A 24,275-nucleotide genomic window follows, 5' to 3' on the forward strand; every position below is an offset into this window, starting at 1 on the left:
TTATTTAATAGTCGAAACGTGTCATGGGAGTCTTAACAAATTTTCTTTGTGTCATACTATTTTCGATCATAATGCTTTATTTATATGTTGGGAGTTAGAAAAGTCCCAAAGGCAATTTCGTCACTTTATTTTCGTCTTATTTTGGTCCGTAAAATGACACTATAAATATTTATCAGCAACAGGAAACACGTTACATAGTAATTCCTACTGTATTATTTTCTAATTATCAGACACAATACAAACACGGTAGCGCTATCATTGGACCGCAGATCTTTAAACAAATTCATTTGCAGGTAACTACGAAAGTGTAGTTGTTGATAATAACATCCAGCTAGGGCAGGGATATCTTTTTTGCTCCTATTCGGATACACTTCGTCGCACATTTTTCCCCGCCAGACCTTCCCGTTCATCAGTTTTCCCCGTTCCATTCCCTACGGCTATCCCCACCTAGGGAGTCCTACTCCCGCTGTGAAACCACGCAGCAAGTAGTCGGTGGCACGATCAGTGTCGGACCGACCGGCAGCTTGTGTATGTGGTGGAATCCACGATTACTTTCACGGTTTATTTCGAACGACCAGTTACACCGAGACAAAACCGGATAACCGAAGCGGGCGTCGAATGGAATCCTGGCCGTTTCGTCGTCGAACGATACCGCGGTAAAAAGATAACTGAGGTGAGCCACGTCGAGATACCGCGAGAACGATGAAACGGAAGCACGTGTCGACGGTTCTCCTGTTGAGTTGCCCACGCTCCCGTTCCGCTTACCGTTTTTAAACCGCTCGTGTCGTTTTATTTCGAGTCTTCGATCCTCCTTCGAGCTCCAATTTTTTTCCACGTCGACGACACCGCGTCGAAGCTTCGATTCGACGATCGCCAGCGATTATGGTTAAAGTTCGCGAGCGACACCATCCGACGGGGTTTACTTTTAACGCGTAACGCGGAGAACAATCGGAGTCGTATATCAGAGTATAACAGTCGTGGAACAAAGGCGAACGCGGGTGATAGAAGCGTCGTTGTTGTGCAATAGAGGCAACTTTTAGCCACCACTCGAGAATTAATGTTTGTTGTAATTGAACGCAGGGGCTCCGTTCCGTCGAGATTCTCTACGCGTGCACGAATGTTGTTTGTATTAGTCGAGCTCGGCCGTAACGAATGTGGGGGGATCGATTTCTTTGCAATGATCATTACACGCTTGTAACGATGGTGAGTGAACTGTGCATTCTATGTGTTTATGGTGTATGCTAGATATTTCGTTTTGCACGCGTGTAAAGAACAATGATAGTCTTTTTATTTCGATATTTTTCAAATTTCTCAAACTTTATATTTACGTACGCGATTAATTACATACTTGAAAATGTACGTAAATGTAAATCATTACGGCTTTTTGCTCGTTACGGCCATTATCTCGCTATGCTCGCGCTCGTTATAACTTTAATAATTACGTATACGATAATATCTTAGGGAAAATTAATCTCATACTCTTGCTGCCTCAACCAAGCTTTTGAACGTCGCTGATAAATATGTTAGAGTAATTTCGAGATGCGTGTAAGAGCTAGAGAGAGCTACTTTGTCCTTCCTAATCGTGTTCATCTTCACATGTTACGAGTAATTGCCCTAAGAAGATTGTACTAACGTATGATTAAGTGGAGATTAAGGGGATAATAAATTCGTACTAATCCACGGTAAATCACTAATGAGGAGCAACTGCAATTAAATACCCCCAAACATATGTATTACGTTGTATTTCACGAGAGAAAATTTCTCTGCAAACTACATGTTACAGTTACAACTTCTGAATCATGAAGCTTAGGACTAATTAAATAAAATGTAAACAATATTTTTTTACATTTTTACGTTTAAGCTCTGTGACAACTATGTTCCGTTTTATCGTACGATCATTTCATTTCTATTCGTAGTTGAACAATTATTTCTGAGCTATCGTTTAATCGATATCGAACATTTGAATTTGCACTTTGTACTGCCTAACAGTGACACACGATGCGATTTTAAAAAAATCGTACGAAATTTAACGAGAGAATATTATCTATTTCCATTACGAATCGAACGGTGTTCAATAATTCCAATATGTTTCGCACCCGCGTAAGAAAATTGCGAAGCTGCATTCAGGCAGATATAACACGCGATTTACGATAATGATAATTCATTCAAATCGTAGGGTATTCTGCTATAAAGCGAATCCAATATTAATAAATAAAAATTTGTCATTTCGAAATAGAGTTATCGAGGTATTTTTGTAAAATTGAGTAAAACTTTCGTTTACGTTTTCTCGAACTACCAAAAGAATATATTTTTTTTTATTATGATTTAATGAGAGACAGAGAGAAATTAATTATGTCTCGTGCAATGTAAGGTCAAAGAGCTTTTCGCGTGGCAGGTTTGACCAATGTAAATTCATCGATTTCACCACAGATAGGCGCCCCGCTGCGTTCTTGTCGGCTAAATTAGTTGCGATAATTACGACCGCATCACATGGCAAACAGCAGTTTCGCATGCCACGATTTGCTTTCGCAACTTGTAGATTGAAGGTGGGGTTGGGACTGGAAATTTCACCCCTAGGCGACTGCGGGTTCAATACTCGACTACCCCTTGTTTCTGTTCTCCAAGTAACTCACCACGATGCATTTCGTGAGCTCTGTTTTCGCTACACGTGCTATAATATATTCCCTCGGGGTGCAGATTTGTATTTATGAAGTCAACCTTTTATACTCCCTTCCCGTCTGAATACATTTTACTGTGACTAAAGGAGGAACACAAAATTTACTTGAACGAAGGTTCGTTTGATTAGCTATAAAAGAAGTTGGACGCGCTTAGTAAAATTTAAATTAAAGTAATATTACAGCATAGAAAACGTTTCTCTTTTACGTTCACCGTGTTTTTCTTCGACGTGAATAGCAGTTTCCATGTTAACGTGAATCATACCTAACTTAATATTTACAGAAAGCTCTTTAAATGGTAAGATTGTATAATTCATACGTGTAACACGTACCTAGCTTCTTTGTGCAGTCATTAAGATCGATAGCATTGCCACGAAACGACATTGACACGCTTTTGTCTGTTTCACAATTCATTCTGACGAAATTGCTATGGATTTTCAGAACGGATAGAAAGTCAGAGAAAATTGGAATATTTCCATTGTTAACTTTTGTAAAGGGTTCTCTGTACTGTTTGAATTTACTGTACTCTGTGCGCGCAATCCTGATCAAACCTGATTCGACTAAACGAAAATTTATACCGTGACTTTCGATCTGGTATGTCCAGAAAATGTTGTATTTCACATTCCAGATTGATAAAAATTCTCACGACAAATTCAGTTTAATTTCAGTATCGAAATAAGCGTACGAAGCAGTTAAAAAATTAAACAGTATGGCGCAACCATCGTTCTTTATTATTCTTGTAGCTGAATGAAACGAGGAAAACTTTAGTTGATTCTTGAATGTAACAATAACTTTCAACGGCTGTTAAGTTTACAATAAAAATATCGTTTTGTTATTTCTCACAACACACTTTAAGATCCTTCACCGTTTTTACGAAACAATAAATCATGAAAGTGCTCGAGCTAAAACGATTGTGTCCTGTAGGTTTCATTGCTCCAAGAAAGCGTGAATATTTGATTCAATGCTTACAATTGAAATGCGTTCCAATTGTTAATAAATTCAGAATTGTGTCGTGACCTTTTTTTCTCAAAATTTAACTTAAATTGTAATGTCATATATTTACTATTAATGATCTTATTTGAAAATGTGTTATCTAAAATATTACTTTTTCGTGTCACGTATGCATATTTATTCTAAATCATCTTTTACCCGACGTTTTATGCATATATGTGAAAATTTATGCCAAACAGAAACTATAAATGTGTTATAAACACCCTTAATAGTAGGAGCACCGTTCTGCATTTTATGTCTCATGCTTGAAAGCATAAGTGAGCTTTTCTGCTTATCCAGCCCGCGAAATCGTAAAGACTTTATGTCGTCTTTAGTCTACTTTAGACATCGTACGAGTAATGATCGGCAAAAACAATAAAGTGTGTTACGACTTTATAGAAAAAAAACGAGGTCGAACACTTAAGTAAGTTTCACTAATCACGTTCCATATACTGGAACTGAAAACGATGATAGTTCATACAAGAAATAGGATAATTCTTCGATCGACCACAATTTGTCAAACATTTAACGCGTAAGACAAAATTAATTAATTAATGATATTAGGAGGAACTGTTTGAAAATGTTGAGGAAGGCTGTTCTTCATTCGTCGAATAAATCACTGTAGTTTACTATACACGATTCGGCTAATATATTTGTAAATAGAGAGTTCTGTGAAATTTGGCATTCGTTCAACGAAATTAATTATTGCTTCTGTATCACGGAGATTCATTAACGATATATTTTGTTTTATTTTATTAGGAAACAATCTTTCGACGTCTATTTTAGAACACAACTACATATTATGAAACGTAACAGCACGTTTTATAACGTTATGAATCACTTGTTTAAGAATATTTTTGTCATCGCTCGGTAACGAATTCTGGCACACGTTATGTGTCTCTTTGAACGCAATGGGTGTGTATGAGAATTTCATGTGTACCCCTCGTTTGATCTTCACGCGTACCATAAATTATTCATTTACGACTGCTCTAAATCATCCATGAACTTTTCTGTAATCTTTGGAGGGGGCGATCGACGATTTAAACGTATTGTTTAATGCAGTACTCTAATGAGAGCGCTTCGTAAATCAAATTAAACAATCGAGCTATGGTGGTAATTTCGTTTATTATCGTTTAAACGATATATCGACGATAATACGACCAGTTGCGCGGTGTTTTCATACATAAACGTTCAGTGAACACGTGACAATTTACTTACACGATTCAATGTTTACTGCTTTGATAAATTTATCTTTCTGTTTATATTTAATAAGATAAGAGCAGTAGTAGATGCAAGTATTAATTAGTTAGAGTTCCTTTTTGCTACCTCGTTGAATCGTTCTGTTGGACGCAATAACGGTTATACTTGAAAAAATCGTACCACCGCGTAACTTTAGATAAAAAATGATTTCCTAAATTTATAGTACGCGTAATAAAAACCTGGATTACGCACATCGAGTATCGCAGACGAGACAGAGTCACTGACCAGTCTGTCGCGTTGCGAGACGCGGTCGCTACGAACCGCTGTGGCAGCAAAAATAATCCGAATTTCGCTGCCAAAATTCAACGGCACATTCTTGAAAGTTCGAACTTTCGAAAAATGTGAAAGAAAAAATAGATTTCTTTGGATCTCGTAAGTGGAACCCTTTGAAAGAGTTATTTATACAGCGCGTTGCTACAAAGTTGAGTCAATCAGTGTCAAATTCATCCGTCTGATAGTTTAAAAATACTTCTGTAACAATTGTTGGCCCCAGTACACGCTTAATAATTGTAATTAAAACAAAGTTTTAAGTATTTATTTCTTTCCTCTATTATAAAGACAATTTATATCATTTGTTTTGCTGCTCGTATTTATTACTAAATCAGATTTTAAAACAATATTTTAATTGTATTAATTTCACATGTACGCTTAACGAAGATGTTTAATGATAATAATAAACAGCTTTGAATGCTACACGGGAATTAAGTTTACCAGTTCTTCTTCCATCAGCGAGAAGAATTGAACGCCACTTAAAATAACAAAGGACGTGGAACGGATTCTTTAAGACCTGCTCGTTGTTTGTAGTTTTCGTTTCATCAGCTGTAAAAATATTCACGAGCGCTCTCAATCCGAGGGAAATATCGTTCCGTGCCCCGTTCGACCAGAGAAGCTCTTTTTCCGACGGGGAGCTCGGGTCCTGCAGTATCGTGATTCAAATTCTTGCGGTCATTTTGGAGCAACGGTACTCTGAATTTTCTCACGAATGCTCGTTGCCAGCCAACGAAGTCGGGAAACGTCTGTGTTTATTCGAGGAGAGCTCCCCGGCTTTTGGCCATTGTATTTATACCGTCCAACCAAAACAGACGCACTACATACATCAGCTTTTAAACACAGCAGTTTGAAAAACAAGAGAGTACGAAAGGAGATCAGAAACAGTCTGGTTAATGTTACCAAAATTACAAATAATTTCGCGCAATTGACAATGCGCGTGGTATTCGAGCGACGGTTCTCTCGATTTTTGTTAAATAATTACAGCAGAACCTTCGTTATCCAAATATTTTACCATTCGAACGTTCTGCCGTGCAAATGGCGGCACGATCGCGATTTCCGTGGCCCCTACTCGATCGATATCGTAGTAAATAACAATTAAAATTCTCGACAATATTTCTCTTTCAAATATTAGCTTACGCAGGCAAATAAACACGAAGATCTAAGTGATCACATTGCTGCATTAATGTTTACCCACGCACTGGACATGACTCTGCACGTGAATATTTCGTATTCGCGCGTTAACGTGCCCGTGACCTCCTCGAAGACTTCACAGGCCCCACGAGTCCGGGAATTAGGATTGATTAGGGTTGTTCCATCAACGGGAAGTCTCACGTGATTATTTAAAAAAATATACTAAAGGTAAAGTGACAATAAATTACGTATTCGAACGAATAATAACGCAATTGTTAAAAAATAAATACGTTTTCAGTCCATCGAGCATTTATCGTTTATTACGACGCTTTCAACTTATGCGAGTCGTCCTTAATAGTAAATTGTATAAATATATTGTAACGAACAGTTTTCTTCGAACTCTTCGTTCACGCAGGGCTCGTTAATTAATTGGCAAGTTGAAACTCCGTGATACGACGTATGGGTCTTTTAATACCACGATCGTCTTTATCGCCTGGATTACAGAACCAAAGACTATACTTGACAACCTTGAGACTTGGATAGAACTGGGGAGCTGTTAAATCTCGCAACCTTTCTCGTAGCAGCATAGTAACACGTTAACAACACATAATTGTTCACGATCGATTTATAATTTTAGACAAACGGGATCGAAGTTATCCAGTTGATAATAACACGAACGAAAATTTTGCAACTTTAACTACAATTAGATTGTTTCTAATAAAGTTGCTGACGAACGTATCAATAAAGCTGGCTTAAAAATCTAATCTAATTTACCATTTACATTTGTATTTTGAACGATAAGCTGTGATAATAATTATCGAAAGATTTCAAAAGATATTTCTTTTCTCCCTGTATATAAATACTTGACCAAAGGAAAGATTTCCACATGGATTTGTTATTTTCTATAACCACATAATCGACGTTGGTATAAACTGTTGTCTTGTGAAATTAATTCTGCCTACGTTTAAAGTATAAATTCTTCGTGCAATGAAACTCGTCGAGCGTTGTTCATCCGTGGTGTGAACGATAAGAAGACGATAATAAGTTTAATCGTCAGAAACGCGCCGCATGACACGCAATTGTCGTAGGTCGTCGAGAAATTATTTATAAATACATCGTCGACGTGAAACTATTTCTGGCGAAGACTGGCCGGCCGCTGGTACGGGTTCGAGTCTCATCGTTTTGGGTTGGGCTGACTTTACGCACGCGATCTGCACTGACACGTGTCGACGTTGTACTCGGTGTCAATCGCCTATTAACGTCGCCCTATCGTCTCAATTTACCAGCGAGTTATATGGATCGATTTATCGGGAACGTCGGAGGCAACTGTCAGTCACCGACAGAGTATTCGTGACCTGTTTTAGAAATTTTTATTTCGAATCGCATCGACGATCGTCGAAGTTTTTCTTTCCAGAAAACACGAGCTACCAGCATCCCTGAAACGGATCGTAGTTAGAGTTCGAGAAGTAATAAAAACGTGAAGAAATCCCGCGTTGCGAAACGCGGATGAGGCTTTCGGAAGAATCAAGAGCGGATAAAAATAAATAGAAATAAAAGCACCGCTATCCGTCGAATTGTTTCATTAGTATTCGGCGAATGATGCATTAAACCGCCCAGAAGTTTACTTTTCTCTGTTAAATGTATTTTCGAGGCACTGATGTCACGACGAACGTATTCGATATTCTTTTTCGTTTTAGCGAACAGGATTTCATATGTCATACCATATGCGACGCGACGAGCAATCTAGCGTGAATTTCGTTTTCGTGGAGCTGATTTCGTGCTTGTTGGTAAATGATGAATTTAATTGTATATTCAAAACTCGACAAAATAGGGGGTACAAATTAATACAAATTTCATTTCTCCGCGATTTTAATCTGAAATCGAGAAAATGATACCTTACATTCTTAATCATTATCTTCTATCGTTGCGTTACTCATACGGTTCCTAAATATTGCACTGAGAGTGATTAGATTAGATTGAGATTCAAATGGCAGATTTGTACAAGTACTCTCTTCGAAAGCAAGAAAGTGGAGTGCACATGTCAAATAGCATGTTTTTCAATAATATAAGTAGATAGAGACAAGCTTATTTATTTATATAACGTTTCGAGTAGTGAGTTTTCATTTAATCTAAAAAATATCATTTTATACTTTTGCAAATATATTTTTCATTTGACCAATTTAATTAATGACTCCATCTCTCGTCTTTGCTACAGAAAGAAAACGAGGACATAGTGACGAAGGGTGCGAGGGAAACTGAAAGTTTCTAAGTCGAATATCGAAGTGACGGAGCGAGATAAACGGCGCTAAAAACTACGATACTCGAAAGAAAATGCCCATCGATTTATCGTCATCATAATTCTGTCGTATCTCTCACTCGATGATTGATCGTCTCGAAAGGCAGGAAAGTTTACGAGTTTCGCTGTCAAATATATCCACAAAACACGGTCGTATAGCCTTCCTGAATTCTCGCCTACACTATTCGCGATTTGAGGCGTCGAAAATGAATAGAAATACACGAACGTCGGGTTGGGAATAGAATCGACACAAATCTATAGATTTGTTTGCACGTGGCCGAGTTCGCATTAACGAAAACAATGATTGATTGACGCAAGGGCGGTTGTTGCTGTATACAAAGACTATAACTATCGACGATCTATCTGTTTTAGACACTTGGTTCGGCGAACTAATGGAACATCGGTCCAGCGTAGAAACAAAAGATATTTTACTCGTGAGAATTGTTATTACACGCGCTTCCATTAACAAAACCATCCGATTAGCAACAGGTTCGTGAAAAGTTGTCTTCTAAATTACAATAGTAAAAAGAATTAATTTATTTCGACGAAGGAACTTCCTAGCGTTACCGTGTTGATGAAAATTATTCGGCGCGCACAGGAACTTGTGGCGGAAGATAAAATCGAGAATTTAACTACTCCTAATTCGAGCTTTTAGCGCTAATATATTCCGAGCATGACCTTAATGGTGTTCGTTACTAAGAATTTGTCCAACAGATTGAATTAATAAATCGTATTTGAAATATAATGGCATTAAGATAGCTGGCTGAAAAAGAGATAAAAATTGTAATAATCCATTTTGAACGCGGGCCAAATATTTTTTACTCCGGGTTTTCTAGGCCCACCCGTTGCACGAAACAATAAATTTCGCAGACATCTTCTATAAATGCAATAACAAAAATTTAAAAAAAAAAATCGACAGGGGGTAGGTGCCTTATTTTTTCGGTGAAAAAAAATTTTTTCAAATCGTTAAAAAAAAATTATTTTTAGTTGCAGGGGTTAATTACAATCACTTTTGGTCATTACACATATCCTCGAAATCCTACGCACTTTCGAGAAAAAAATTCATTACCAAAAATTTCATGTCTGACCATACCGTTGACATGTTTCACTGAAACTAAAAAAAAATTTCAAATCGTTCTGAAAAAATTATTTTCGGTCGCAGGGGTCAATTACAATCATTTTCAGTGAATTGACATACCCTCGAAATCCTAACCATTTTCGAGAAAAAAATTCCATTTCAAAAATATAACGTAAATGTCTCACCAAAATTTCATGCGTATCTTTAAAACGCCATAACTTCTGAACGGATTGGAGGATTTTAAAGTTTCAAAATTCAAACAACGCGTATTTTGGCGTAGAATATGTAGAAATTCTAAAAAATTCCGAAAAGTTGTTCCTTGATCGGCTACTAAAGATGCGCTTGTATATTGTAAGTAAGCTATAAATTAGAGAATGAGTTTATTTTGTAATACAGTGTTTGTTAGGCGAGCCTAGACCATTAAAGAGCGAAGAGTAATGATCTGACTTGGTCTGGTATAGTTTACAAGACAATAAAAAGTTTCGGAGCGGAACGTAATGGTCTGCATTAGCTTGCGGTAGTTTACAAGATAAACCATTCTAAGTTCAAAATAAATTCTAATTGTACGATGGACTGGGTTAGGTTGCTTACGTTTGAGGCATCGTTGTAGGCGTTCAAGGCGCGTCTTTACTTGTAATTCAATGATTTTTATCTGTACTTATCTCGATCGCGGTAAACATAATTATTTATTTGCCAAATATCAAAACACTCGATCAATAGATAAGATGCTTTATGTTGCTGTTCGTTAAAGAGTACCATTGGAAACTTTCACAGATACAATTCTCGTAATGTTCACGTACAACCAATTTATTGGTGATTCGATTAGCAAATCAATGCTCGCCAGTCCTCTTCAAGCGTAAATTCACGTTTAGTCGCGCGCGGGGGGTAGTCGACGGTGATCTCGAGTGCACAAAACCTAATTAAAGCCGTCCTGTCAGTTCATGACACGCCAATTTGTATCAAAGACGCGTTATTAAGGCGCTAGAAGTGCACGTGGTCGCCAGATGTGCAGAGATTTCGCGACGATAAATCAACTTCTAGAGCCTTAATTCCTCGCGCGATTAGATGGTCGGAAACACGAATAAAATCAAAGCATACCGGGCGACCCCATAAATCCGGACTTGTAAGTTTGAACAGCGTGCATTTTTATTTTCGCGTATCGGTATCCTAAACGTTATTAATGTTTGACCACGTTGAATATCCGATTACGTTCTCTCGAAATACATCGGCTTCCGATACTGTACACTTAAAACTTTGAAACAGAGAGCTGGAGGTCCGTAGGAGGTCCGCAGAGTGATTCTTGAAGTTGAGATTTAGCGAAGTATGTTCTCGTCTCGCGTAACGCGCTGTCGAACTGATTTTTTTTCTAAAATGAATTCCATTCCACGATCCTCGATTTCGATTTTTTTCTGTGTTTTTGGATCATCGGAAGCCGGATAAAGGGCAGGAAACGATGGCAGAGCGCGGGAAAAAGGCAGCAATACTCGAAAATAGCTACGGCGGGCGTCGACTGTATGGTCTGACAGCGGCACACGTTGTCTTTATCGCATTTATAACTCCATGCGTAGTCTGTGCAGCTGCAGCTGCGGTTAAATAAACTGCGTGCACCGCCATGCTCCGTGCTTGTAAACGAATAAAACAATGCCGAGTCCATTGACGTCATCGCGCAATAAAAAACGACGAACATCTATAACGTTGAACATTCGACTTTTACGTATCGTTAACGCTTTCAGACGAAATGGCTCGCGTGCGTGTAACCTGTAATCTTAGTCCAGTCGATCGACCCACGTCGCTCTCTTGCTTTGCATCATCCTTTTCCTACTTCGATCTACTATTAGTAAATCCCTGTGATCCGAAGCAAACTGGAAGTAAAGATGTGAAACAGTTGGTTGGTCGATTTTCAAACAAGCAATCCTTGCTTTCGAGGTTTGAAACAAGGAATTTCTTCAAATTGATTTTGTTTTATGAACTTTTTATTTTTTAATAATATTGTATATTAGGATGTTGAAATACCTTACTGTACCAGTTACAGTTTACTGAATACGCGACACCAGTTAGGGGTTAAGTTTCACTTTTAAACGATACACTCTACTTAGAAATAGACCTAACACCTAACACCTGACACCTAACATCTGACCCCTGACACCTGACACCTAACACTAGGTTCGAATGGATTGAAAATTGTACGATCAATGCGCGATAAAGCAGTATCGGGTTACTTTATACTATGTTGCAAGGTCTTTAGTAAACTGGAGCAAAGTGTGTAATGCAATCAAGGCAAATTGGAAAGATATAAATGTGCTCTACTTTAAATACGGTATACGGTAAATAAACAATATAACAGAGGTTTCATTACTTTTGTTTACGTTATCTATTATGCAACGAAGAACCAGACGATTCAATATTTCAAAAAATTAATAGAAAGTAGGAAAAGTTCAGAGGGGAAAAGACGATTCGATGTCTTATTAGACCGCGTATAGTTATGCATTTATTGGAAATTTAAGTTTTCAAAATATTACAGAATGCACTTGATACACAAAAGTAAAAGAAATACTTGAAGTAAGATTGAGACAACCTTCTATAAAGCTCCAGTTTCGTTAATTCTATTATTGGAAACATGAATTTGCATAAAGATCCGTAGCCTAGGTATTATATATTTCCCTTCTTCATTCAAAACCACTGTCTGCAATATGTTATGAAATTATCTGTCATGCCTGTTTCCTACTGTAACGAAACGGGAGACAGACATTTTACGAGATTTCGTCGCCGTCTGACAATCACGTAACCGAGCTATTTATAGAAATATCGACGATGATAAATTTTGACGAATAGTAAACACGGTTAATTAGACGCGCGCCGGTACTCAGCATTACAGCTTGAATATTCGTGATCGTACATTTTTAGCAAATTCTTTCCGCTGTACGTTCGAGTTGGACGCGTCGAATGTCGCGTCCGGAGTTTATTGAACGGTCGGTGAAAATTTATAAGTAGCAACGAAGTGAACTGACACGAGATATTACGGATAATAAATATCGCCGGGCAGCTTTAAAGCGTCTTGTTTTATTTTTAGTTTGTTAGCTTTTTCTAGCCGGGCGTCCGTCAAACTAGAACCTTTTATTTACAACGCTAACATAATCAATGGACTGTAAACTCCGTCGAATCGCTATTCTAATTTCGGTTTGCAAATATACTTGTCATTCCGTGAAAGCTACGCGCGTTGCTAACTTGGATGAAATTAGTCCATTGTTGGATACGGTTACGTTCGCGAAACGTGGTTCATTCGTGCGATTTCCAGGTGAAAATACGTGCACGTTCGCGCGGCGTGAAATAGAAAAAGGGCACGAGTCTCGCAAACCAGGCCAAATACCGATAATACCGTAGCCCGATGGGGCCTTTTATATTCATGTCTCCACCATGCTGGACCTATATATTTTTCCGCAATTGGTTTAATAACGAAATTATTTACCGCTTTCGTCGAGCATCGCGTCGCTCGAAAGGCATCGCGGAATGTTCTAATAAAATTTTGCCCCCTTTTCTTCTAATAAGCAGTTGCATTGAGGGATCCTACATTTTCTTAAACGTCGACTAAATTGCCACAATTTGTAATTTGTTTTCAATAATAGAATTCTGATAGTTAACAGTTGCTATTATTAAAAAAATATTTTGCATGCCCATTGAAGAGAATCTCAAGAGATCGTGTGTTTCTCGGCTTAATTGTTTGTCGATTTTAATTTTAAAATCAATTTTTCATTAATTTTAATTCCATTAATGGTCAATGGTTGACATGACAATGGTTGAATTTTAAGAATGGTTTTAGAATATCAGAATTAATTTATGCAGGGGAGGAGCATTAGCGTAAAACACTCTGAGTGACGGTCTTGTGTATAATAATTCATGCATGCAGGTTGATCGTGAAGATCGTTTTTCATGCTCGCGGGTCTCGTAAATTCGGGTTGCACGTGTTGCTATGATAAACACATCCATCGACAAGCCGAGGCGTTAAGATACTTTTGGTGATCGTTCGATTGCCAGTAGTATTTTCATTTGCGCGATATTACGATCCCTTTGCAGCTAATATCGATATTAAAATTGAAGGGGATCTCGATAGTCGAAGCATTTTTCGAGGATAATGATCTATCATCAAGGTGCACTTCAAAGTTACATTTCACTCGTCAGTTTCTTTAGCGGAAAAATTCGAGAGAGAAAAGAGTTTACTACACTCTTTTTCTTTTCTTTATAATCAACTTTTAAACACTTTAAAGAGGAAAAAGTCCGATGCACAGAGTATAATTACTGACTGCGAGGAAACATTTACTTTCCGTAAGCTTTATTAAAATGGATATCGTCTCGATAACGATTATTTATTTCAGCGATGAAAATTCTAAAAGTTTCTATCAACTCTTCTGTTAAGAAGAATAGTCTCGCGCTATTGGAACATTTTCTTTTATTTTCTCTCGATGACACCGGCGTATTGAAAAACTTTTAAAGAAAAATTTTCATAACAGATTAGGGACGATGTGTGTTCAGTTCCCGTATTACGTGGAAATGAAATCAATATCAGTCGCTTCCATCTGTTTTATATATTTTCTTTCCGACGAATTCGTGTAACAATATTTGAATGAACATTTCCCTCGCGTTGCGCGCTCCTGCAGTTTTTAAAAATGAGAGGCTATAATTAAATCCCGGGATAAACAACAATTTCAATATACCTTAAAACAATTCTGCTTTGTTTCCGTTCAAATATAAACTTCGTGAATCGCTTAGTCATTGCATTTTGAGCCAAAATCATCGTGGATTAATTACTCGAGTGATTTTAATTAGATGTTCCCCATATTTCACCGAAGTTTCGAAACAAAATTTACTAAATGTTTGAATTACAATAAGATTCCTGGCAGTCGATGTTGTCTCGCCAAAATTTATATTCAGTCTCTGGTTAAAATCTATGCTCGAGAGTCTATTTTCTCCCTGTAACAGTGTCTCGTAAATATGGACCGATTAAATTCATTTTTCTGCCGAATTTATTCGCCAAAGTGTATTTTAATAAAAGATGTTACAGAGTTTTCTTTATTATTTACTTTTTTTTTTTTTCGCGATGCTAAGAGTCGTTGCTATTTTTGGCACAGGATGATATGGTAACAATGCGGTCGTGTTTCGCGAATTTCTGTCGTCACGAAGACTGAGAGACAACCTGCGGGCTAAATGACGACGTACGAGGATCGTAAAGTGCGACGTAATGTTAACTGCTAATGGACTTTCAGACCTCGACGATATTTCCATTATAATAATTCAGACTTCGAACCGCTGACGTCATTTTATTTTTAGACTTTACTCCACTTAGTCCTGCACGATTATACAAACAATATTGCCAATAACAACAGTTTGTAATTTAAAAACTTGTTTTACTACTAGTACTTAAAGTCAGAATCTGATACATTAACTATAACGAGCGTAAGATGGCGAAGTGACTCTAGCTATTAACTTGGTGTATTTCTTGTTGGCCAATTATTGCGACATGGATCGAGAACAAAGGGAACGCTTTAAATAAACTGTGCCATTTCTAAGACGGTGTTCGCGAAAAAGTTCTCGTGCAAACGTCTCGCGACTTAAATCTACGTTTCATTTTGAATGTGGCACTTAAAGCAGTGAAATTCCTTTACGAAAGCTCCAAAAGAAAAATTGATTAACGAATCGAACAGTGAATAATTGCTCCAAATTGTTTGTAATTGTATTATTGAAAAGTAAAACAAATATTTCGTGTTGTTTTCAGGTGGTTCGGACCAAACATTACATAACAATGAAATAAACAAGAAAGAAGAAGTCCCAAACATATAGTGAGTCCATTTTTCAGAGATTTTCGAACGATTATGACGAATAATGTATAAAAATAAATTACTCGTCTTTCTCGTAGAAAAGGAATGGAAGTCACCGAATGGAATTCATCGAGCATAATGACGAGAGTAACCAGAATGAGTGCCAGGGAAAAATAGTGAAAATGCTTGACATTTAAATTGAGTTGAAGAGAAACAAAGCTTAAAAGAAAAAAATACCGGGGAATCTTTTATTCAGAGGAGAAATATTCGACAAAGAGTAAAAGAAGGAGAACTGTGTTGAAATCAAAGGAAAATATAGCAGAACGTCTGAAAGTTAATTTAAAACAATTTTATGAACGCAACAACGACGGATAAAGATGCTTTTAAGGCAATGAAAGAATCAGTATGCGATATCCGTATTAAAAGAATACTTGAAACTAACTTGAGATAAACTTAGAACCAATAATTATGGAATCGAGTGAAAAAGTGATCGTTTAAAATGCGAAAATCGTAAAATTTTTATAAAATGTGTATAAAGTTTGATTAATTTACAACAGCGGGGCATCAGAGATTAAATGTTAGTAACCGTGATAAACAGTTTCATGTAAAGTAAACGCGATCTCCATATCAAATATAACTAACGAGACAAATTATCAAAGAAAACTCAAAAGACATGAAATTACCGAAGATTAGTTTTGTTGCTTTAAAATATGCATAGTTTTTACGTCAAGTATGTAATCAAAGAAATACTGATAGAAATGTTGTGAGAACCTTTTTCCCGTGATTCATGCATAACAAATGAAGATCTGTAGCGTGGTGGTGCATTAGTTACGCAAACGGATTAAATCAGACCGCAAAGGAAAGTAATATCGTACAATTTTCACCGGATACGAGTTTTCAAATTGATATTGAGAAAATTAAACGAAATGGCGAGCCGAATGAAGTCGCTGTATAACCAGGTAAAATATTAATTCTTTCCGGTATTCTATGTAATTTCATTCCAGTATTCAGAATTAATCATTCGAGTCCTTTCGCGGTGAAGTAAAGTTAAGAAAAATCGCTTCAAAATTAATTAATTCTTTCGTGGTTTCAATTGCTGCTGTTCTGTAAAAATTTATTTTACCTCGTTAAATGAACGTTGATTAATGCATATAAAAATTCATTTTACACTTTTCTGCTAAAACGTTTGGCTGCAATTTAAAAATTTCAGCAAATCGAAGTTACGGGCTAAAAGGAACCAGTACTGTTGGCTCGTACAATAATTAAATTCCAGGCGTCCATTGATCGTACCCTTAATATTGACAAATAAAAAAAAAATTTACAAGTGGAGTTGAACGGTAGTGGATTGATTAAAAAAGTGGAGGATTTCAGGATTTTAAAAATATCTCCCAATAGTTTAAGCGATTCGTTCTGCGTTAAATAAAGTCGGGACAAGCTTGAAAACTACGAAATCGATATTTACGCTCGTCAATGAGTTGCACCTTTCTCGGGGCGGATTTTAAGCTGAAATCTCCATGGTGCATTTGTCGAGGAACGAGCAAATTAAAAAAGTAAAACGATACTAGACATTTCACGCTTTCTACGCCAAGTACGATGATTGAGCTGCCTTTGTTTCACTATTCCATGCTTCGCGTATTACGCGATGACAACTCATGCGAGACAACGGTTCTGTGTTAAACTCACGATCGCTCTTTTCAAATTCTGACCAGAAACCACTGTAAGACGTACATTTTTTAAAAAGATTCGAAATAAATGTTACGAGAATTGGCATCCACTTAGAGCTGTTATAGTTTGTTAGGAAGAGCAAGAAGTATTGTTATTATTCGTGTCTCCGACGAATTGAATTGTAAAAGATTTAAAGCGATTGTAATTCAGTTTTATCCACTTTTCTGGTCTCCTATGATAAGCTTTGCTCGATAGATGATTTTATAATGTAAACAATGTATACTTTGTAACGTGTATTGTACAGGTTATCTTTGAGAGGCGAATTCTTTTGGGTTGCACGGTTCTCGTGGGACTGTCGGTTTGCATATGGTCGGTGGCTATTGGAACCGATCATTGGTTCACCCTTCAAGCACCGGGCGAAGGGGGTTTACCTCTCGGGGATGCTGGCAGACCCGGTAGAAGATTGATTTACAAACACATGGGTCTCTGGAGAGGCTGCACTCATGGCATAGAACCGGGACCAGGAAATTCCACCAGCCCTTACGGTAAGTGAAACTGACTTATAAAACGATCAGTAGACTGTGGATGTTTATGCATTACTGGAAAATTTTTATTCTCAACAAACTACGGAACTTAATATGCAAAAATATAATTATTATATTTAGGGGTTGAAACAACCCTCTACAAAGCTCCCATTTCGTTAATTCTGATTCTGCAGTTCGATTATCAGAGACCTTATTAATGTTGTTTAAATATGCAAAGAATAAGATTTCATTTAATTTATTCCCTATCAAAGGATAGAGAGAAAAGGCTTGTTTAGAATCCCACAACGAATCGAGAAAATGAAAAAAAGCCACGAGTAGTAACTGGCATTATCCATAAATCGATTTTGCACAGACTTTAATCAAGCCTTGGGGATCAGAATTGGCAATTTAAATGTAAAGTACCATCGAAACGTATCCAGCTGTTCAAATGAAATTGCGTTAATAGACATACTCTCCACCGTGCATATCAATATTAATAAAATGTCTCTTTCGATAAACGCGATCAAATTGTAAATGTTTTTAAAAACAACGAATTCTGTTCAAATCGTTTAAGAAATAATATCCCTGCTTTCTCACTTATATTCTGTTTGTAATTTTGATACGTTCGAACGAGTAGCGTTAAATTCGTGTAACAGGCAATTTTAATGCCCGTTAAGAATATGAAAACCGTGACAAAAATTGAATTGAAACATCTTGATGGAAACGTAGTCGCCAACTATTCGCTTTGTAGCTGGCTCGAAAGTCCCCCCGGCATGCTTTTCCAATAATTAAACACGCTACACGTGATTTACAATCAGGCGGGCCAGTGTCAGACGCAACGTCGCAACCTGTTTAAAACGTCTAAATTAAATCCTTACAAAATGTGCCACAAAATACCAACTGTCCAATGTAAGATGATGGCGACGTTTCAAGAAGGGCGGGATCGTTGACCTATATAAATAATGGAGGAAGAGTACACGCAGAATCGAAAACACTATTTTCGAGTCCGCGACGACAGGAGAAAGATTTTTAACAAACAAATAGAGAGTCTCTGTTATTTCTCCATACACGATTTACCTTCGTAAGCGATTAACAGATATTCATTTATAATTTTATTATAATTTATAATGCTACAAAATTGGTGATAGAGAATAATGAATTTCTATTTTTATAAGAATGTGCTTTACACGTCGAACGTGTTTTTCTTGCTTCGTTATCGATCCGTTTACAAAGTGATTGCCATCCTTTAAATAGTTTCATCGTTCTTCAGGGTTCCTTTGCGTAGTAGGCACTCGACCTTCGGGTCTCTAACGACCCAGCAGTCATACGAGTGACTATGGCTAATTATTTTGAGTATATCATATTCCTTTTGAGTAACACAGATCAGAGAATTTGTGAAATACTTTCGTAAGGTAAATCGCATTCTTTGAAAGTTTTGAGGATACGTAGATACTTGCGTACCACTTCACTGCCAGAATGATTAATCGTTGCGTGCGTTGTCTTCGTTCGTTTATCCCTTAACATCATCTACTCCGGATTAGACCCATACGCGAACCTCTATAACGCAGTTTGATTTATTACATTCTTGGTTAAAGCCGATGTAATCTGGCCAGGCAGATTTCCATCGAATCTGTCGCCGGGGAGATTTACCACGGGTTGTTAAACCGAACGTAACTGCGAATAACTCGTCTCGATGCATTATCCGTAACATTTATTTACGCTCGAATATTCTATTTACATCGTATCGGTAATTTACTTTCTCCTCTCTCTTTACACCCTTTCGATCATTTGTTCGAATACCCTCGATCAAAGAACGCGATCGCTTTCATATTTTTCCGTACACCGAGCATTCGAAATTCATACGAGCGGATGGCGATGCTGCTATTAATATCACCGGGTTTCATATTGTGCAGTTAATCAAGCAACGTCAGAATCCGCGTCTACAGCTCCACGCTCACTTGTCATGCGTCACATACAGTGTTCCACGTGTGTGCTTCATCATACGTACGTCAGTGTTACTACATTGCACAGCTGTAACGTCGCCCTGGTACCTCTTATATCTCTACGGGAACATGTCAATTTCACTATGGCAGTTTCAGCCTCGACTTCGCGATAGCTGCTCAAAGGAATCGTGTTTACTTCGTAATATTTATAATGTTCTAGACTAATATTTCTCAAATTATTTGGATCTTGTCCTTCCATGATTTTGCACAAAAAAAACTCCCGCTCATACGAAATTAATTAATTCCCCTTACGAAAGTTTATTTTAGACGCAGATTCACTTGGACAGTGAGACAGGAAATTCACGTGGAACGAACTCGCGTTCCTAGGCAACAGCAAGTGGATTTAAAGACCATAAAGTCAAGAATGCGTCGTGAATTTAATAACAAGATTTACCGTTCACATCTGAATTATGAATTGGTCGCGGTACGAATACGAAGTACATACGCATTCAGTGTTCGATCGTAAAAGTATGAAAATTGTTTTACTATTTTTACCAGGAGGGACCTCTGTCGTCTCCCTTAAATCTCACCTGTTATTTCTATTATCTCACTTTTATTCGCCTCGAAGATAACGCTATAACAGGCAATTGCGTTTAATTTACGTGCTGGAACTTCTATGGTTCGTTGTTGCCCTTTTCGATAAAATAAACGAGGACTCCAGAAATAAATGAAAACTTCCCGGTATCTCCGTGTTCTGTTTTTCTCTCTGCTGGCCAGGCTTCTGCTCCTTTTACGGTCACAGTGTTCTTCCGTTTCTTTGAAGCGTATTAAGAAGATACGCGAGTTCCTCGGAGCTCGAGGAAATAGTTTGTGAAAAGTATCAGTCGAGGTAGCGCAGGAGTTGAATGGTAGTGATTTAAAAGGGATCGTGGGGGAATTCCAATGCGAGAGCAAAAAATATATTCGATATAAGAATCAAAAAAATGCGATCTTTAAGAGAGAGGGATCTTGTTTCGCAGAAAATTGAAAAAACAGTTCATGAAACGGTTCCACGGTCGATTCTGGAGAAAAGCATTAAAGTCGTAAATGTAGCCTGAAACTGTCCATAAAATGTAGTACAAAATCGAAAACATAAAACACAGACTTACTGGACGTGTGATTTCGTCGAACACGTGGGACAACGATCTGATTATTTCTTGAGCAAATAAATAAAACACGTTCTCGCGTTTGTTCTTAAAACACGGTTTTAACGAAAAACAGCGTCATTTTTTAATTTAAAAATTGAATACGATTTTGTTATGCGTTTCAAAAAATAGGAGCAATATATGATAGTATAAAGTCACGAAGTATGAGGTTTTAAAAAATACAACAACCATGAAAGTTTAAATTCCATTTTGGGGTCGTGTAGGCCACGAGGGAACAGCAGGGATAATGCATCTATATTATTTAATATAAAGTTTCTTTCTCGAGGCAGGAAGTTCGCAGGTTCGTACACGTTGTTCTCGTAATTTGGAAAATAAGCTGCACGTTGGACATTCGTAGTAGAAACGAGTTAAATATCAGGTTCGCGGTGTTTTTGTTTCTTAAACTATTATTGATGTCTTTGGGTAAAAGTAATTTATCGCTGGGCACAAATGAGGTGTTCCAAGGATAGATAACCGGGATAAGAAAATGATAAATTGCTCCTAGAGGAATGAAGATAGACGAGAGGCGATTACAGTACACCAGAGATTTAGCTTTCGTCGATTCGCGCGGCCACGAAGTATGCATTTTAATGTGATAACGATTTTTCAGTCGAGTGCAAGAATCAGAATATGTTCCCGAACGAAACGCAGATCAAACTGGATCCAGGATTGAACAGAACCGTCATCAGTGAGTGAACAATTTCGTCAGAAATTAATAAATAAATGTAAATAACAGACAACGCCTATTGTTGTACTAAACGAAATGCTTATATCCGTGATTATAAAGGGTTACGTATGAAATGATAAATGTTAATGATGAAAATATGACGCAATTGCTTTCAGATTATTCGAGGACACAGGTATCGTTCGCAGTAATCAGCTTGTTTGTGATGGTAATGAGCTTTTGTTTCTCGATTTACACGTTCCGGAATCCACGGTATATGTTCAAACGGCTGGCCGGTGGAATACATTTCATTAGTGGTAATTAATTGTAATATGAGTTTCTGATTAGTGTAACGCAACTAAGGTAATCCCGTCGACCTCCTGAATATCGCTCCACGTTCACTTTGTAACGTGTTGAATTTTTAACGATTGCAAACTCACAATTATTTCGATGAAAATGTCGAGTAACGAATAGAGAGTAAACTACTGTTTGCATGATTAAAAGTTTTAGTTGTGGAATGATATATTTTACAACAAACTGCGTTGGTCTTGTTGCTACACTAATAACACAGTTTTTTTAATAATTATGCAATACAAATAACAGACGTATCAATTTTAGAATTTTATAAAATTCTGCTGGAACTGTCGAGAATTTTGTGTTCATTTGTTTTAGATTGAATATTTTTGCTATTATATTTAGCAGCAGATAGAACAAATATATAGAATATTTTTACCAGTAGCATGGCAAATATCATTTGTTTGATATGTTTTGTTATAAAATAAGAACATGGTATCTTAAAATATACGCAAGCACGATAAATCTATATTTCACGCTTGTTAGACACTACTCTCCCTTACTTTATGTAACCCTATTCTATTTCCGTCCTCCTATTATTTCCAACTTCATGTTATTTATTCGGGAGTTATTATTATATTACAGTCGAAAGATTGTTTCAATTTTCGAACATCGAATAGAACTATCAGTGATCCAAATAAACAAATACCACATTCGTTATAAAATGAGATTTCGAAAAGAATATATCATTCCATTAAAAATAGAGAATCAACGATTTTAAACAATCCTGAAACCAAAGACCTGTTAATTTACCTGTTATTCTTTTCTATTTTTAAAAATAATCCAAGTGACCTGTTTCAAATACCACAGCATGTACACGTAATCTACTTTTCCATTAATAATGCATTTCAAGTAGCTGTACATTAGTCAATAAGTTCCATTCGCTAGATTTTAGAGCCTAGAGTGGCCTCGAAAGATTAAGAATCGGAGTTAAAGAGTTTAGCGTGGAAAAGTAAAACTGGAATTCGCATAATCGATATTTCTAACGCGTTTCAGGTGCTTGCAACATGGTGGTGATACAGGTGCTGTTGTCTTCGATCGAGTTCGAGAGTAAATACGTGCACGCGACGTTTCCAAAGGGCGTGATCATGAGGTACGATTACTCCCTGATTTTGGCCTGGATCGTGTTCCTCTGCAACCTTCTGTCGGGCTGCGCCTTCATGCTGTTCTCCAGGAAGAGGAAGAGGGACAAGGCGCCGACGGAAGAGATCGCAATGGCCGATGAACCGACCATCATCGGTCGTTGATTCGCTCTCCCGTTTATTTGTAATTTGTGACCATAGAAACTCGTGTCGGAAGAAACTTGTGATCCAGGGAATATCGATGAAACGAAAAGACGTACGCGTAAGCGTCGCACGTGATGTATGTAACAGGACAATTGTTCGAAGACTCGCTTGAAAGCTTGATGCATTTTGTGGTCATTTGATAGGAAATTGGGTGACAGTGCACTGGCCGGTGTCTTAATTGCGTAAGCTCTGATCGTTCATTGAAATATCTTCGAATAAACATTTCAGCTTTCGCGTATCTTAACTATATCGAACTTTGTTTCGTTTCATTTTTTATAGATCAAAAGGATGCTCCGATTTTTAATCGTAAATATGAGAATGCAATTGAAATTTAAGAGTTAGTTGTTTTCATCGAGTTCAAACTGATTGCCAACAACGGTTGAAAGTTAAAACACGAGTGCACTGCCATTCTTCGAATCTCTACCTCCTCCAAACGATTAAATTAGTCAGCACAATTGCGAACGTACTGCATTTCAGCGAAACAATTGACAAATAAGGACCCGTCTCACTGTTTTGATACAAATTACTGATAATCAAAAGAAATGTTTACTATTTTTCTACCACATCAGATTATCGAAATTTAGGATATTTATTAATCGGGACCACTGAGCATAAATCAAAGGATCTCGTTTACTTCATTTTGTCAAAATAGTACTAATTGATTTTACGGCGAATGGGATTAAAAATAAAACGGTGCTTTCTACATTTGAAGCGATTCGATTCTTGTGTTCAGGGAAATTCAATGTTTTTATTCACGCACGTAGAATGTTCCGATAGCAATAATCTTTGCGTATTTACGGTTGACTGAGAAAATACCTGAACGTTATCTCTGGCAAGAAGTGTTAATTTAAATAAAACTATTTTTATTTTCTTAAACTTCTTATCAGAATCTGTTGGGACGTTGAAATTCTATCTCTTTTCAAAGTCGTGAAGTTAAATAAATTACTCTGTATATCTTCAATTTTCGAGCATGAAAGTTTAATGAAGAGTCAGGGGGCGTGCACGATATTCACATTTTAAACTAAAAAAAGTCTCTACCGTTCGCGCAGGCGTTACGAAATGTAATCAAAGAATTTTTCATGTTGATATGAAAGTAACACTATTAGTCTCTATTTAATATGAAAATTTTTATTTTTTACCATATA

The 24,275-nt window shown here is 37.1% G+C and overlaps 1 protein-coding gene across 3 annotated transcripts; it reads left to right on the plus strand.

Moving 5' to 3' along the window:
* Positions 1–518: 518 nt before the first annotated feature.
* On the plus strand, positions 519–24,275 carry LOC122397091 (transmembrane protein 114). 3 transcript variants are annotated; one of them, XM_043395965.1, is made up of 7 exons: positions 519–673; positions 15,468–15,531; positions 15,609–16,469; positions 17,480–17,720; positions 21,437–21,514; positions 21,670–21,807; positions 22,841–24,275. In XM_043395965.1, exons 3-7 carry the CDS (start codon positions 16,437–16,439, stop codon positions 23,089–23,091), a joined length of 741 nt encoding a protein of 246 aa, XP_043251900.1. In that variant the 5' UTR covers positions 519–673; positions 15,468–15,531; positions 15,609–16,436; the 3' UTR covers positions 23,092–24,275. The 3 variants fall into 3 exon arrangements, with proteins under 3 accessions (XP_043251900.1, XP_043251902.1, XP_043251901.1); XM_043395967.1 differs by lacking the exon at positions 519–673 and adding an exon at positions 1,315–1,328; XM_043395966.1 differs by lacking the exon at positions 519–673 and adding an exon at positions 15,271–15,395.

Source organism: Colletes gigas, unplaced genomic scaffold (genome assembly GCF_013123115.1).
Source record: "Colletes gigas isolate AHSC1104 unplaced genomic scaffold, ASM1312311v1 Colletes_gigas_Sc00008, whole genome shotgun sequence".
Lineage (NCBI taxonomy): Eukaryota > Metazoa > Arthropoda > Insecta > Hymenoptera > Colletidae > Colletes > Colletes gigas.

Bases quoted from the DNA above. Each gene is read 5' to 3' on its own strand.
- LOC122397091 (XM_043395965.1), top strand. From the start codon at position 16,437: ATGGCGAGCCGAATGAAGTCGCTGTATAACCAG. The intron at 16,470-17,479 runs GTAAAATATTAA...TGTATTGTACAG, and splicing joins TGAAGTCGCTGTATAACCAG to GTTATCTTTGAGAGGCGAAT. The intron at 21,808-22,840 runs GTAATTAATTGT...AACGCGTTTCAG, and splicing joins TGGAATACATTTCATTAGTG to GTGCTTGCAACATGGTGGTG.